General features: G+C 40.7%; 2 protein-coding genes across 4 annotated transcripts in view; both read right to left on the reverse strand.

Moving 5' to 3' along the window:
* BTBD10 (BTB domain containing 10) overlaps positions 1–4,036 on the reverse strand; it is a 30,140-nt gene extending 26,104 nt beyond the window's left edge. For 2 of the 3 annotated variants that reach the window (XM_065635918.1, XM_065635916.1), the window contains exon 1: positions 3,976–4,036. The gene's annotated coding sequence lies outside the window, so the exon portion shown is untranslated. Of the gene's footprint in view, positions 1–3,067; positions 3,080–3,975 lie in introns of those variants that run through there. The other variant, XM_065635919.1, reaches the window with a different exon arrangement.
* Positions 4,037–9,673: 5,637 nt separating this feature from the next.
* On the reverse strand, positions 9,674–10,832 carry PTH (parathyroid hormone). The gene is made up of 2 exons (XM_065636983.1): positions 10,738–10,832; positions 9,674–9,947 (listed from the first exon to the last, which is right to left on the reverse strand). Exons 1-2 carry the CDS (start codon positions 10,821–10,823, stop codon positions 9,674–9,676), a joined length of 360 nt encoding a protein of 119 aa, XP_065493055.1. The 5' UTR covers positions 10,824–10,832.
* Positions 10,833–13,065: the final 2,233 nt, after the last annotated feature.

Consider the following 13,065-nt stretch of genomic DNA (forward strand, 5'->3'; position numbering starts at 1 on the left):
AAGCAGACTTTTATTTTCAAAGCTTTCAACACTGACAGCTAGAATACTTCAGATTTGCCAACATCAACGTGAAGCCAGAATCATCGCTAATTTATGGAAGTTGTAGGCTACTGAAATACAGGAGAATTGTAAAGACAGACACCCAGTGGATTTGGGAAGCCAATAGTCCATGTGATAGAGCCACCCCAGGCATTGCAAAATATAGCGATTAATGTGTTTACACCACTACTTAAAGAGCTCATGAAAAGATGCATCATACACTAACTTGTGATACCTGTAGAACAAATTATGTTGAATAATACTTAAAGCATACTCAGTTCTGTGCCGTGACAAAATGTAATGCACAAAAGATGCACAGCAGATTAAACAAGATTTAGACAACATCAGATGCAGGACAGAAGTGGACACACACTTTTCAGAGATGCAGGACTTGCACTCTTCAAGGTATTGCAGGTGAGGAAAAAAGCGTTCTTTGGCTTTACTTCTTTCCTGAAAGATTTCCAATCTCAATCAATATCAATACGTTTCAAGTCAGCCAGTCATGCTATATTTATTAGAGCATACTTGTAAGGCTGCAAAGCTCTCGAATCTTACTAAAAAAAGGTTATTAAAATAGCCTGAAGTTTTGAGGCAGAGGCACAAGATGTCATCTTCTGGACACTAGCTCATCAGGTGGAACAAAGAACTGATTGCTCCAGTTGTCAGTACAGGAGACAACATGCAGATGACTAACACATGACACTTCAGGCAGTTACTCAGCTTTAAGCCTTGGTCAGAAGCTTTTCCTAAAGTAGGACAGATTTCAGAGGCTCATCAGCTCTAACCTCCTTCATCAGTGAAATAGACTGTAAAGGTGAACTAGGATAATCAGAAAGATCCAATAGGCAAGTAACCAGCTGAGACAAATCCTGGCATTAGTTGTGACAGAGAAACTGGAAGATTCAGATTATTTAGGCTTTCTTTAAGGGATGACAGTCTGCTGTTTGCTGCCTCTAGTCAAAGCACAAAAGTAGCAACAACAAAAACTAACTCAGAAGAAAGAATTACTGGGAATGCAAGCACAGTAACATTACGTCCTAATTAAGAAATACAGTTCAAAGTACACATGCTCATAATGCAAACACCATATATCATGGAAATCCATACCTGCCAAGTGAGTTTCTTGCAAACTAGTGCAGACATCAGCCACAAATCAGCTACGTAGTTTTATAAATTATCATCATTGAAATATTATCAAATTGAAGCTGATTAAAGCATAGCTAAGAAACACCTTTAGCAATACAGTCTCGACATTAACAAAGTAGGTCAGGACTGAAGCTTCTCTTAATGAGTAAGAAAGAAAATTAAAATTGAGCAGTGAAGTCATGTGAAGCTGATGATATTCCTACTTCTATAGCACCATGAGCAACAGAGATCTAGTGACTATCTTCAAAGCTTTAACTTTACAATTCCTAAAAGGAACATGACAATAAAACACCTATCCAATACCAGAAGCCTAAAAAGCAAGAGGCAGGTGATTCCCAACTCGCCTTGTATATTTGGATTCATTGTGTGAAGTCAGCCTAGGTCTACCTGTGAGCAGCTCAGTGCATTGAGCAACTTCTCTCACACAAAAGCAGAATCGTGGTTATCACTGCAGGAAAAAAGGAGCAGAACCTAACTTCTTGTAGCTACTACTAGCTCCATCCTGTGTGGCCCACCAACATAAAACGGAAAGTACACAAAGGTATGGCTTCATAACACTCACCATCAGTGACAAGATAAATAGCATGAAACAGAGTATCAGGCAGATTTATTGAAGAAACAAGCAACTCATGGTTGTACGCAGCAGTAACAATACATTTCAGTAAGCAAGAAAATCCCAAAGAATTTCTCACATTTTAAATCGATTCTAAATTAGCTTTTGATTTTATACATATTTTCAAGAGATACACACTTTTACTGATAAGCAACAGCACCAGGTCAAGATTGAAGCAACAATGCTGTAGGAAAGCTGTGCTGAAAGAAATTAGTACAAGATTTTGATTTTTGTGTGTGCATACAGGACAAAACAGACCCAGCCACAAATCTGCAAAAGCATAGAGTTTATAACAAGGCAACAGAAAGACCAAAAGCGATGACATTTGTGAGTAATTTAATAAGCAGTGACATCCACACCACATCAACTGTTTACCATTTTCAAATGCAATGAAGACTAAAAGGAAAATGGGGCTCCAAGAAGGAACTGAATATGTGATACAAGAGTTGCTTTAACTTGTCTTTCTTAACCCCCAGTTTCCCTGGCATTAACACACTGGGCAAAAGCACAAACATGTGCTGAAAAAAACTCGTAAGAACAGTCCCAAACAGCACCATCAGTAGACGGCAATGATGACCACAGGCAGGATGTAATAAACTATACTGAGTTTGAGACAGAAATGGGTCAAGTCGAGAGGTAATATGCAAAGGCGTTTGGCAGGAAATGTATATGCCTTAATAGAAAAAAAAAAAAAAACACTACATGATGTTTTGCAAGAAAGAAATCTAGTCAAAGACAAATCCACACTGACAGACCTGCAAAACAAATACAGTAGGACAGTCTTCCTTAAGAAGAAAAACCCCAAATCAGCCAGTTCCTTTTGACCGTACTTGTGTTCAAGCTGTATGAATTCGAAGTAACCTACACAAGATCATGTAGAGACAGATTTTTAGTTCAGATAAAAGAAAACAAGAGTGAACTATCAGGTTATGAACAGTGAATAGTGTGAATTTGATAATGTAATGGTATTTCTGGATCATCTAATTCAATAGCAAACTGAAGAGAGAAAGGGATCCAGGGAAAGGATCGCCAAAGCTGAAGCAACAACTGAGATAAGTACTCTTTAAATGAATCACTGAAGATGATTCATGAAGAAAAAAGGCAAACAAAAATAACGAGAACAGAAGATGACAGTCGAAAGGCTACCAAGAAGACAGGTTTTAAGCATGTACTTGAATTTGTAAGATGTAGCCAACAATAAAGAACAAAAAGATGAAATGCTCAACCACTGCTTTGGACAAAGAAGCCAGACAAGTGACAGAAACAAACCTGGAAAAGGTCTGTGATGGAGCTGGATCCAAATTCTGAAAGAAAAGAGTTCTAAAGTGGCACATGTGGTGGGATCAGAAATAAGAAACAAGCAGAAGCAACGGCTAGAAGCAGAAGTAAATTTAAAGAAAAATAAGTAATGATAGGCTACTGAAACACATAATTGTGCTCCGGCAGATTTACCATACAAGGAATTGGTATTTTCTGCAAATAAAATATGGTTATGTGGAAAAAAAAGTTTTATAAAGACATTGCACTCATTGTGAAATCATTTGAGTAGGTAAATCAATGCTCGGGGATTATGCCCAATCTGTGTGCTCAGGCATCCTCTGACAGCTGTCAGGCAGTCCAGAGCAGCAACAGTTCCAAGGCAGCCCTCGCAGCAGTTGCAAGCTTTACCCATAAACATTACACGGTTAAAACGAGTAATTTAAGTAGCGTTCAGCCTGCTCATGGCACCGCACGTAACAGCGTTACCCAGGCACACTGACGTGACGAGGGTGCTCTTCCTAACGATGCTTTTAAAGTGCCAAAGCTTCAGCTTCTCAGGCGACAGGGACACCGGGCAAGGCCCGCGGGCAGATGCGCCTCAGGAGGCCGCCTCCAGCGCTCCCACACGGACCCTCACGGGGGTAGGAGCCGCCGCCGCTCGCCTGGGCCGGCAGCCGGGTGGAGCCGCGGACGGGCCGGCCTCCCGCAAGCCCTGAGAGGAGCAGCCCCGGAGCCGAGAGCCGGGCCGGGTAACGCCGCCGCCCGCACGCCGCAACGGCCCTGGCGGCGGGGGAGCGGCCCGGCAGCCCCCGCACGGAGCCCCCGCACGGAGCCTCCGCGGAGCTGCGTCGCCCGCAACTCGCCAGCGCCCGGCCCTCGGCCGCCCCTCCGCGCCGCCGCCCCCGCCCGCCACTCACCCGCGCGGCGCCGCGGCGGAGCCCCCGAGTCCCGCGCCACCCGCCGCTGCGCCCGGGCCCGGCAACCGCCTCTCGCGAGAGCCGCCCCGCGCGCAGGGAGGAGCAGGCGGCGGCGCCGAGATCTCACGAGACTTGCGGGGCGAGGCGGGGCGCGAGGCGATGCCGTTGCCAGGGGCGGGCCGGCGGTTGCTGGGTGTGGCCGGCGCGAGGGCTGCGGCCGCCCCGGGGCCCAGCGCTGTCCCGCGGGAGCCGCCGCGGGGTGCGCGGGCAAACGGGCGGAGCCTGCGCCGAGGGTGGAGGCTGCCGGTCTGAGGGCCTGAGAGGCGGTGCTGGAGAGCGAGCGCCGCCCGCCGGCGGGAAGAGCTGCTCCGCGGGAAGGTAACGGGGGAAAGATGAGGTGGATGAGCCGAACCGTCCCCTGCGGAGCTACAGTGAGGGGGCGGTGACGGGGCCTGTGCGCCGGAGCCCTGTCAGTGTTCACACACGGGTGTTCTGAGGAACAGCCGTTACCGGCTGTACACGGCGGCACGTCCCCAGCACCCAGACCTGGCCCTGTTGTCCGGCTGTCCCTGCCTGGCAGAGAAGAAAAAGCCAAAGAAGGATATAATACGGTTTAGTGAGACGAGCTGACATCCCTGCTATTTCAACCTTCATCATAAAACTGATTCCTGATTTAAATTAGATATATAAATTTACGTGTGTACAGCCCTATAAGGTATATAGAGTCTGTGTAATCTGCAGTCTATTTAGGAATATAATTGGTGGACGTGGCTTATACCCCAGCAAAACTATCATGTCCCACATTGTTGGCAACTTCAGTGCACTGAAGTGTCATGGTTGCCAGGATGGCACTCAAGCCCTTTGCACTCCTCATGGGGGAAGAATAAAATGATACCAAGCCACAACTCTACTCAGATCTGAAGACAATATTTGCTTCTTTTCTAAGATATTTTCTTGGGCGCCAATCTCTTCTTTCTGGCAACTGATGACAGAACCCGAGGGAATGGCACAAAGATGTGTCAGGGGAGGTTCAGGTTGGACGTTAGGAAAAGGTTCTTCACCTGGAGGGTGCTGGAGCACTGGAACAGGCTCCCCAGGGAGGTGTCACGGCCCCAACCTGACAGTGTTCAAGAAGAGACTGGACAACACCCTCAGACACATGGTGTGAACTGTGGGGTTATCATATCAGGGACAGGAGCTGGACTCCATGATCCTTGTGAGTCCCTTCCAACTCAGGACATTCTGTGATTTCTATGATTCCTATAGCATCATTATTAAATACAGGCATAGCTTGACTCCCATATCAGGTGAAAGGACTGTAGGAGACTAGACAAGAAGTAAATTGAAGCGAATTGGAATAAGTGGAGAGTTCAGGAAGAGGATGGGAAAGAGCAAATCTCTGCCCAAATTTTTACATGCTTGTCTGTTCTCCTTTGTGCACTGCAGGAAACCAGTCTTGTTGCACAGGGGATATTTTGGGGCTACACCACTGTGAAGATCAACCACCATGTATGGGATCTTCTCAGAGTCTCATAAAATCCTATTCTAAGCCACTGTTGGACTAGACCTTCCAGGGAAAACATGCAGATAGGAGGGAACGTGAACCTATATCTCTATATATGAATATATTCACCTTGAGCAGGAGTTCTGATTTAACCTCCAGTGGAGGAAGTTGACAAATTTTTCTCACAGATTCCAGAGACTGGAACGCTACAGCCAATGTCTTTCATGTGCTTTTTTATATATCTTACAGAGTCCTCCTCTCTCAGGGACACCTCAGTATTAATCTAAAGATTCAGTGAGTGTACATCGCTGGACTTGCGTGATGCATTAGCAGATCTGACTGCTTCAGGCAGGGAATATTAGACAAGTTGTCCACCTTACGCTCATTGGGGAGAGGAGGGAAAGAGGGGGCAAGAGACCAAGGATTTGCGTCTTTGCTGTATTGAAACACCCCATAAAAGACATAAGCTTTGCAACAATATACAGCAAAACATGAATCTGTTAAACAAATTCTCTTTTCCATCCTTTAACAGTAACCACAGAGATAAACCACACAGTTCCAGGAATCCACTAGCAGAACAATGATGGCCAAGCAGCCTGCACAAAAGCTGTTAGAATGCACTATTTAGGTGAGGAGTCAGATGTTATGTGCTGGTAAATAGTGAGCTGAGCAATATTAAAGAGCAGTGTTTACAGGAGCCAAAGTTAGAAGCAGTTAGGAAAGCTGAAACACTAGCAATTAAACAACCAGCAGTAGGTTTTACCCCCAGGTCTTACAATTTGTCTAATTTTTATTAGAGTTCTTGTGATTTTCACGTTGTTACTTTTTCATGCATTTTTTTTTTCACATGCTACTGTTTTACTTCCCCTGAGGATGGATATTGATATTTGTGCTTGTTTCAATGGTGAGTCATGAGTGAGAAACAGGACTATATTTCTTTTCACTGAGAATTTTATAAAAAATAGGTGTATACAATAGATATCCATCTACACAAGATAGGTCTTCAAGGACACAGGTCTTAGCAAAAAACCCCTGTCAGACCAGGAAACAAAGCTTTCTGCCTTAAAAGGAAGTATGTGCATCGAAAGCACATTCTTCATGGAGGAAAGAGGCCTTCTAGAGACACCTCATCTTTGGAAGGCTGATCCCATGGATGTGACGGGATGCAGAGCTGGTACTTTTCTAACCTTATCTCACTATAACAGGTGACATAGGAAGTTGCCTCTGGCAGCCACATGCATGTCTGAGTCTGTTGTGAAGTGCAGGCTCACTTAGTATTTACGCTGTTTACATACAAGTACAACACTGGCATAGGCTTAAGGCACATTCCAGTGCATGTGTGGGAGTAGAACTTGAGCATAGCCGAGAGTCACGCCACTGTCTCCTCCAGTGACATTGGCTGGAGATGAGATTTTTGTTCGTACTAGCTAAAAGATCCATATTCAGCCATGTGCAAGCTCGTTTCTTTGCCCCTATTTCCTTGTTCTCTTAGAAAGATGGGTAGGCAATACCATTTATCTCTCCATACTGTTGATTCTTAATTTCCTTATCATGCCTCTTTTTATTTATTTCTTTTCTGACTGCTGTTGTTACCGTTTATTATCATATAGAAGTGTTTCAGTGGCCCTATTATTTCTTACCATCCTCTTTCTAGTCTCCCTAATCAGTGAAAGAGAGATGACCAGTATTGCATGTGTTAGTCCAGGTGAAGATAAATCTTTGCAATATATCATGGTATTAAAATATTTTTGTTAATGTCCTCTGCCCTGCTCTGAATATTTTGCTATTTTGATCACTGCTACACTGATCAGAGGCTTAAGCTGAAAAGTCATAACAAATCTGTTTTCTAGATAGTTACCATCAGTAATTTCATTCAAATTACATCCTTCTTTTTTTTTTTTTTTTTCTAATGGACATTACCTGGCACTACTTCATCTGCCACTGTGCTATCTTTAGTTCTTCTGAAGGGTCATACTGTATGTGGGCAAAGCAACCGTGATGTTAGCTATAAATGAGATAGTGCTGACCATAGTTTGTGGCCATATTTCTAGCTCAACGATATTCAGCAATACATTGTCTGTCTCTGACCCTGAGGCCCTTTGTAAGCAATAAATATTTTTTGAAGTGTACAGAAAGTTTGAATGTTTTTGTAAGCATCTTTCATCTACTGGATAGCTGAAGATTAGGAAGAAGTTGTATAGGTAATGGAATTCTTCGTTTAGATCAAAAGGAAACAGTTAATGAATTTGGCACCTGAAGATTATACAGTTTCTGCATGTGTGTCATTATTGTAAGGGCACATAAAAAGGTTTGTGCTAGGTAAACAATTATTCTTTAACCATCAATATGGTTTTGTGTGCAGGAAATACAAAAGGAAAAATAAAAAATTGCTTTCACCACTATTTTTGTATTGATATTCCTGTGATAAAATGAAATGTCTTAATGATCTTGCCCCAAATACTAGATTATATCAAAATAGTGACAGGCCAGTCAGTTATTATGCTTTAAAATAATGTCCAAGAGCTTTTGGTCCACTTTATTTGGCAATACATAAGTGAGACATAGTTACAAAAATGCAGTTTTATTTTTTTAAGTTAGCACAGGTGTCTGATAAAAGAATAAATAGAAAGTGCACTTTAAGGCCTCAATAACAGACAAGTGGCATGGAATCCTTGCCTGTGTGTGGGGTACGCTGATGTGCCCAGGCACACACCATCTGCTTGCAGCATCAGGGCCTTTACATGAGGAAAAGTGTAGCCAAGATTATGAAATACAGTTAACTGTAGGTACCTTCCTAACCTGCAGCAGATTGCATTTATATTTGTAATGATTTATGAGGTTTTCTCTAGGTTCCCCAAGGCATGCTAGACATCAAACAAACAAATAAGAAGCGATGTGGGAACAGACAAATTTGGAGACAGCCACCATTACTCCTACTCCAAAAGCTTTCTTATTAGTCAGAAGTGATTAGGAGTCCTAAGCACATACCTGCACATGCCACTCAATGTAATATCCTATTTGTCGGGGTTTTTTTAAATTGTTATCATCAAATTTTTCCCATTCATATTTATGATTGATTATTTTGAACCCTGCTTAGAGTTTGAATGTATTACAGCTAATGGTTCCTCTCGCAGGTGTTGATTTCTGCATGTTAATGGTTCTCATTTTGGGGATCAGGCAAACTGAGATCCCAATCCTGCAAAAAATTGCATGTGAAAATGAGTAATTTTATTTATGAGAGCCACTGGTCTCACAAACAAAAAATACTTACTCATATGAGGCCTAACACAACATGCAGAAATTCAGAGATAGATACTTTACAGGGAGGATGAGGGACAGAAAATAGATATTGCAAGATTTTTGTTTTAATTGTAATTGTCTGGTATAGAATCATTTCCCAGTTTTATAGTTAGGGCCATGCTTAGATACATGCTACCATCTCTGCTCCCACTGTTTCTGCATTTAATTATAGGTTGTCATCTTTTGGAGGAGGGAAAGGTAACCAAACCTTCTCTTCGTTTCAGTATTTTGCAAAATTTCATTCTTCTATTCCAAACAGAATTTGTTTTAATTTTATCCCATTGTACTTTAATCTTAAGCTTTGCCTTCCTACTTTAATTTTTTGTGTTTGCACTCTTTAATCCTAAATTATTATCGTGCAACTTTTGCTATGTAATTAATGTTCATCTGATTTTAGGCCTTCTTCTGAAGATAAATGTGGCTTTAAGTTTACATATTTTCATTAGTACAAAGTTAATCAAAACTTAACTTGAGGCAAATTGGTGCCCTATTCTGGAGACAGGTTCTACTGCATTTATTCATTGTTAGTTAAAAGAACAAGTAGGCCTAGTGATTACATACAAATGCTGCCCATGTAAGAGTAGAGTAGAGCTTGTCGTAAATGATTTTTCAACTTTCTTACTGGTTTGTTTCTTTTTTTTTTCTTTTTATGCTGGAATTTTATAAGGTACATCAGCCATTTAAAAGATACCCCAAAATTAGCAGCAATGGTCATGGGTGGACTGTAAATATATTTTATTATTTGTTTGTGAAATGTCTACCTCAATGGAGCTACAATCTTGAGTGGAGCCTTTTATCCTTATTGCAGTTTGAATAAATAATAATAAAATGCCCTACTTGATCAATGATCTACAGACACGTGCTTACTTAGACATAATGCTCTGGCTTTTTTCATTATGGCTTTGTTTTAAAGATTACATCCATGTAAGCTTTGTCCAGATCGATGGATTTCTTCTGCATTGCTGCGCGCAAGTGCTCAGGAAGCAGTCTGCGACCTCTTATCTCACCCATGACAATATCATCCTTGTTCCGAGGCCTCTGGGTCCTGGCATCCTCGAGGGCACTGTGCACGTCCTGCAGTTTCATCTGAAGCCAGTCCTGTCTCTCCACAGCGTGTCGATGCTCTCCAAGATTATGCATTAACTGCATCTCACTCACTGATCTTTTCCTGCTTGAAAGAAAAGCAAAGACAGAGACTCATAGTGGCCCTTCTTGAATTCTAGATCTTCACTCAAAAATCCAGATTTGGGAACTTCTGTGAGGTATCGCAATACAGAGCTGTAGAACCTACCTTTCTCATTTGTAAGGGATAGAATGACGTCTGGAGAAGAGAAGGAGGGTGGATGGTGATTTGTTATTTGGAACAGATATATTAGTGAGATGGCATAAAAATTGGGAAGTAGTCCAGTTTTGTGACATTGACTATATATTTATTATTTATTTTAGCTGTCGTAGATAGATGAGCCTAGGTCATATATAAAAATAGGTAACTGATTAATAAAACTGTGGCATTTATTCAGCTGTAGGTTTTTGTGAACAGCAGACTTCAGGACATATGCTTTCCTGTGGATTTGTGTACCAGCACTGATGGATGTCAGTGTATAAGAGCAAGTTCCAGCTAGATTCTCGCACAATAAAAATGATGCTCTCCTGTGTGGACCCCCCGAGCATCTAATAAGAGATGCAGCTGATCCAATGATATTCTTAAGACAGCACTTACATGATTTTTATCCCTCTACTCAACTCCCTGTTTTCAAAAAATGTGTAAGAACTCAGAGTATCTGAGATCTCTACAGCTGTACCAAGAGGACAGAATTTGGCCAGCTTGGCCAAAAAGTTCAAAAGTGCGGAAAGAAGGACTCACGTACACACAAACTATACACAGACAAACCAGCCATGTTCTCAGTAATGGCTACAGTCATCCTCCAAACTTTGTAAGTGTATAATAATGTACTTACATCATTGGTCTTCCATCAGACTTCGTAAAAAAGCATATGGCATATAAAATTATTGCAGTCCTGGCCAGATTTTTTATAGAAGTCATTTTGTCTACAAAAATATAAATGAATACATGTGTAAAACTGTATTTCAAGCAATTTCTGTTAACTCCAAAGAAACTTAGTTTAGAAAAAAGTTGAAGAAAGACATCAGAGAAGAGATTTTGAAAAATTTTTTTTTGTGTGAAATGGGTTAGAGCAAGGCACTAAATGAAGAATTTAGTTCTGATACTGATTTTGTGAACAACTTCCTGTTACTTCATAGCCAATCTGAGAAATTTGGGCAGCCTTAGTTGCCCTGCACCATCATCATATAGGTACCCATCTCTTGGATAATTGCTGAAGAGCACCATGTTCTTCCAATACTACTACTAGTATTATTATTATTTTAAAAAACATTTCTACTTTACATGCTCCAAGTATGTTGAAATACTTGTATATGGCTATGCAAGTGAAAATTTTTGTTCTTTTACATATTTCTTTTACATGTTCTTTAGAATGAAGAGGCTGACAATTTTCTTGACAATTTTAAATAGAGGCATAACTCTACTGAGTTATGTCATTCCCTATTGAATTACATAGAGAAATCAGAATTGAGCCCCTCATTTTTTTCAATAAAATATGAATTGCACTTTGCTTTGTGCATCATCAGCAAAACTGCCGCTTGGGATATATTTGAAAAACATTTATTCCTGATGATGCTACAATAGGCAGAAATGGCACCGTGAAAATATCAGTTTCCAGTTTGGATTTTCAGTATTGGCATCCAGAAAAGACATCTTTTTGTTATAGCTTAAGAAATTTGATACAGAGTAACTGAATCTTAAGGCACATAAAACTCCACAGTGCCATTTTTGCAATGTTTTCTGCAGCTTTACTCTAGGTCTGAAAAGCATTTGTTTCTTGTTACATGGTATGTTACATGATAGTATGAACGTGGTCCTAGCAGTCCATCTAACCCAATATTATAAATTCAGGAATTGGATTCACTTCAAGATATTTCTAATTCACTGTCTCAGATTTTTTGATTTCACAAATTTGGTCCAGATAATAAAACAGTTTGATCTTACTAATATTCGCTTTATTTTTAAGATAGTCTGAAAAGAAACTAATGTAAAAATTAATAAAGAATCAATGATAAGTTTTTCTAGATAAATCTTCTAGAGAACTTTGAAATAAAATAGAGTATACTTACCAGATAGTACCTTAAACAGATTTCTGCTTTGGGTATGTCGGCAGATGGCTGTCTCTTGATGTCAAGTATATTTAAAGACTACTGAATTGGTTTAGTGGACCCCTTAAATGTAACTTTAAAATAGAGCTTCTAAGTAACTTAGACGTCCTTTTATTGTCTCAGTTGATGTCACTCTCAACACACACCCTCCTGACCCTCATGTACCCACCCTCGGATGCTTTTGTTAATTTGGCATTTACAGGGAAAAGAAAGGTCTCAGCAAAAAGAAAGTGTCCTGGCTAGCTGTGAAGAAGTTTGACTTTTAAATTCAGATCCACTATTACTCATAGATTTGTGCCCAAGATAACGTGATCTCTGAAGCTGTTGGAGGGATTTGCAGAGAAAACTTCGTGCAGTTAAATGCAGGCAGGTAAAACTTAAATTAGGCAGTGAGGTTAGTGATCTACAAATCCAAGATTAAAACAAAATAGTGAAAAGCTAACATCTATAATACTTGTGAGAAATAAGAATAGTCACTTCATGTCAGATACTAGGTTTCTTTGTGAAAGAATATACTGGAAAGGAGCAGAAGCCCTAAGATGACAGAGGATCGTGTTTTTAATGAGAAGCTGGTGGTACTGAAAAGTTGTTAAAATACAGTGTTAGACCCTCACTATTCTGTTTTACCTATACCTATGAATATCTCTGAATCTCTCAAATGTGCAAGATTAAATGGGGGCATTTGAAGAGGCTGCAGTATAAATTTGGACTTTATAAATTTTGGAAAAGAAATATAGAGCTCTTTGGCTACATTCTAAGTGAAATGTCTAAATCGGCAATACCTTCCCATATGTGTGAAGAAAGATTATTTTTGGCTGCAAGATATTTTTCATACATTAGGTGCTTCTTCTGAGTTCCAGTGTATTTCTCCAGGGGAAAAGAAAAAGAAAAAGTTTACATCTGCACATTTTAACACACCATTTGGAAGCTATTATTGCTTTTACCTAATGCTTTTTCAGTTATGCTATATGCTAGTTGTATTTCACAGAGAGGTAAAAAAGATATTTTGTAATATTGATTTACATAGACGGTATTCTCATGAGGAAAGGAAAGGA

Source organism: Caloenas nicobarica, chromosome 5, assembly GCF_036013445.1.
Source record: "Caloenas nicobarica isolate bCalNic1 chromosome 5, bCalNic1.hap1, whole genome shotgun sequence".
Lineage (NCBI taxonomy): Eukaryota > Metazoa > Chordata > Aves > Columbiformes > Columbidae > Caloenas > Caloenas nicobarica.